Source organism: Triticum dicoccoides, chromosome 6A (assembly GCF_002162155.2).
Source record: "Triticum dicoccoides isolate Atlit2015 ecotype Zavitan chromosome 6A, WEW_v2.0, whole genome shotgun sequence".
Classification (NCBI taxonomy): Eukaryota; Viridiplantae; Streptophyta; class Magnoliopsida; order Poales; family Poaceae; genus Triticum; species Triticum dicoccoides.
The window spans coordinates 33,043,780-33,047,607 of record NC_041390.1 but is presented as its reverse complement, the minus strand read 5'-3'; the positions used below and the strand labels follow the sequence as shown (position 1 = coordinate 33,047,607).

The following is a 3,828-nucleotide window of genomic DNA, read 5'->3' as shown; positions in this document are numbered from 1 at the left end:
AAGGCCACCGCGCCGAGACAACGATCCGCTGCTCCGACGACCCGCCTCTCTCATCTCTCCTCTCGCGGACGACGGGAGCAGCCGCACGCGCGCAGCCCGCCGCCGATCTCGCATTCCCCCCTCCGCTCCGTGCACGAGACGAGGGTTCTGCGAGGGTTTTAATTCAAATTATTAATTCCACTCTCCAATCCATCCATCTATCTATGCCGCAGATGCGATGTGGGAGAGGCGGACGCACGCGAGGATCCTGGTCTCGGACGCCGACGCGGGCTGCATCATCGGCAAGGCCGGCTCCGACATCCACGCTATGGAGGCCCGCTCCGGGGCCCACATCAAGCTCTCCGGGCGAGGCCGGCCCCTCCCCGGCACGGACCGCAGGGTCGTCCTCGTCTCCGGCCTCTTCCGCACCGTCATGGACGCCGCAGAGCTCGTCCTCGAGAAGCTCTTCTACCTGGTATAAACAGACATTCAGATTCAGGGCCATCTCCCTCTGCCTCCCTGTAAAACATTTCTTCAGAGTTACATTCAGTCGACTGAATTGGTTCAGAGCAGTTTCATCTTCTCCTGTTGATTGATGGACTGATCCTCTGCTCTGCTCTGCTTGCAGGGCGACCAGGTGATTGACGCTGAGGCCACCGTGGTGCTCGTGGTGCCCGACGCCTGCTGCGGCGCGCTCATCGGCAAAGGAGGGGAGGTCATCAAGTATGATTACTTACTTATATTGCCTCCCCGTTCTCATGCTCAATATTGCTGTGCTTGCTTGCTCCGCTTACTCTGCTTGCAATGAACCATATGATATATGCTCTCCACCACACAAGGCCCAAGGAGAGTGCAATGCAAGTGCCCCTCTTGCTCTACATCTACCTACACACATGTTTGGTTTACGGCAGCGCAATTACATGTTTGGCGAGCCTTTCTCGGGCGCCGTCGCTGAAATGTGATCATGAGTTTCGTGCATTCGGAGGGATAATTCATAACAGTTTGCAGCACATTACTACCTGTTCTATCATCTCCATATCTACCTAGTACATTTGATTGGCCGCTGTGGAATTGCATATTTTGGAGCCTTGTTTGGAATCGTCATGAAAAAATACGTCTGCCGGCATTGCTGAAATTGCAATGCAAGTGACCCTTTTATCTGTATCTGTTCCAACAGTGCTGCTGTTATTTAATTACTGTCTTTAAGCCATGTTTGTGTATGTCATCGCACGTAAACAGAGGCGTGCTGTACGTTCCAGCTTCAGATCTGCTTCTTCAGTTCCACTATCTGGGAGTAGTTTTAGCTTCCATTTACTATTCAGAACATTAGCTTGCATTTACTATTTGGGGGCCTGCCCTCCACGGCTCCACCAGCACCCGTCATCATATTTCCTCTTCTTTTAATTCTACTTTTCAGATATTCCAAGTCTGATATTTGTTCCCCTTTTTGTTCATCATCCAGGTCCTTAGCTGAGGAGTCAAATGCTGGAATCACGGTCTCACCCCACGACATCTGCTACGGTTTCCATGATAGACTGGTTACGATCACTGGACACTTGGACAATCAGCTGCAGGCAGTATTTCTTATACTGTCCGAGTTGCTTGACGACGTCCGCTACTCATCCTCCGTTGCAAGTATGTCTGCATAACTTTCATTTAGCACTGGTATTTCTGTTTTTGTCGTTTTATCCATTGCCTGCTACCCAATTTGTTGCATGTTGTCTGCCTTGAGGCATTTTAGTTTAGTGGACTATCTACCACAGGCTCAAAGACTTGCAGTAAGATTGAACCTGAGCAATGCGTCGCTTCCTAATCGTTTCTGCTATGTTTACGTGCCGACGTAATCGATTAGCATTACAATTTGCTGGCACTGAGGTGCTACCTACTAGCTCGTATGCTATCACCTTTTGCAGTAACTAATTGGCTCATCGCATTTCTCAAAAACTCAGGCCTTAGTTTTCCAAGTTCAAGTGTTCGGTATGGCGGTGATGGGCAAGATGAGCATGTCGAAAGATACCACACCAGGGTAAGACATCGTTGCTGAATTGAAATACACATGTACATGTTGTGATAAGATATCCTCTTAACCTGGATTGGATTGCCTTCTCTTCATGTATAGTTGGTCCGTTCAATGAAGCTTCTCTTCTCGGTACATGTCTGGCTAACAATAACAAGTGTTTAAAATTTAATAGGAAGTGAGGGGAGTTTAGAAGAGTATGAGAAAAAAAAAGGTTTTGTTCTCTATTTCTTTTATTCTGTCGTAATGCTTGTTGGTCATCCACTAGAGTAGAATCTTGATTTTCTGTCAGAGGTAATCGTTGTCAAATGACAAGAAAGTACATAATTTCAATGCAGAAAATTAAAGTTCTTATTATAGTCATGTAAAATACCGTAGGTTCACTCCTACTGTCTAGTATATTTTATGCTTCAAAGTTCAAAAAATATAAAGCATGTGCTGACTGTTATATTTGTAAAGAAGAAATATATTTTATTTTTGTCAAAGGACTCACCCTAATCCAACAGGCATATTATTGAAATGAAATTGTGGGCTTGACTCTAACCTGTTAATCTGATTTACATATGCAAACGTGTGCGTAGTTTCATGCACCCAATTAAGCCCCAAGTCCCTTTTCGCTTCATATTCGCATCATTATCCAGGGACCATAAAACACCTCTCGCTATTTTCATATATAGTGGTTGCAAATTATCTACCGTTCATGCCCAGTGTACCAAATAAGCCTCCGCCGCGAAACCTGAACCATCTTCTCATTGAATTCGTTCAGCCTGACACACCCGTGAGATCGCCTGACTACGACAGCCATGTGCAAGGGACCCTCACCATGGGTGTCGCGGACGAGTACGTGGGCGCCATCATCGGCTATGGCGGGAGGACCATACAAGAGATCGAACGGGTACGTACATATCTCCCGCACCACCGAAACGCAACCACAAACAGTTAAACAACAGGGCTATGGTTTGGACTAATGGTTCTGCGTCGGAGTGCAGGTTACGGGCGTGCAGATCAAAATCGTGAAGGGGGAGTTCATACCTGGGACGAACGAGAGGTAGGTACTACAGCAGGTTTCAGCCGGTGTTTGCGTCTTCTTTACCCGCGAAATCAGGCCCGCCTGCATGTCATTTAACCTGCACTGTGTGTGTGGTGCAGGGAGGTGGTGATCAGCGGGACACGGGAGGCGGTCGATGCGGCGGAGGCGATGATCGTGCAGCGGGTCTCGGACGCCGCCAAAGGTCGCCGCCGGCAGCAGGGTGGCGGCGGTGGCGACAGGCGGCCTGTGAAGGAAGTGGAGTAGCAGCGGTGATACAGCAGAGCAGAGCATAGTACTGAATTACTGCTGCTGGTGGTAGTAGAACAAGAGATGTCCCAAGTTTTTTGGTCCCTTGCGTGTTGCTGGAGAAGTTAATTAGCAAGAATTTGTTGGGAGGGGAAGGCATGGTGCAATCACTGATGGTTGCACGGCTAGTTTTGGTTTTGGTCAATGTTGCTTCCATGTTTGATACTAGTGTATGTATCCGTGCCTTGTGTTTCAGTGAGAGGATGGACGGATTATTCCTCTGGATTTGATTTATCCAGCCCAAGAGGAGAGGAGTTTTGAAGTGGAAGTCTTAAGCAAAGTTGTTTTTACTTGCACACAAAGGCCCTGTTCGGTAATCACCCGCTCCCAAAATCTGCGGAGCGGCGAAACCGCAGCTCCTCTGATTTGAACTGCAGCTCCGCCAACTCCGCTCCTGGAGTTGTGGAGCGGAGCGGTACCGAACAGGGCCAAACTTGGATGATCTGATCCGTCCTCGCTTCCCTTGTGGGCTTCTCCCCACTTCCATAGAGCTCTA

The 3,828-nt window shown here is 48.6% G+C and overlaps 1 protein-coding gene across 1 annotated transcript in view; it reads left to right on the top strand.

Moving 5' to 3' along the window:
- Positions 1–3,600, top strand: part of LOC119314475 (protein BTR1-like) — a 4,150-nt gene extending 550 nt beyond the window's left edge. Inside the window, exons 2-8 of the mRNA XM_037589191.1 lie at positions 213–454; positions 608–702; positions 1,442–1,614; positions 1,929–2,005; positions 2,763–2,891; positions 2,986–3,044; positions 3,146–3,600. Of these exons, the coding sequence (XP_037445088.1) occupies positions 213–454; positions 608–702; positions 1,442–1,614; positions 1,929–2,005; positions 2,763–2,891; positions 2,986–3,044; positions 3,146–3,290 (920 nt within the window). The 3' untranslated portion in view covers positions 3,291–3,600. The remainder of the gene's footprint in view (positions 1–212; positions 455–607; positions 703–1,441; positions 1,615–1,928; positions 2,006–2,762; positions 2,892–2,985; positions 3,045–3,145) is intronic.
- The last annotated feature ends 228 nt before the right edge of the window (positions 3,601–3,828 follow it).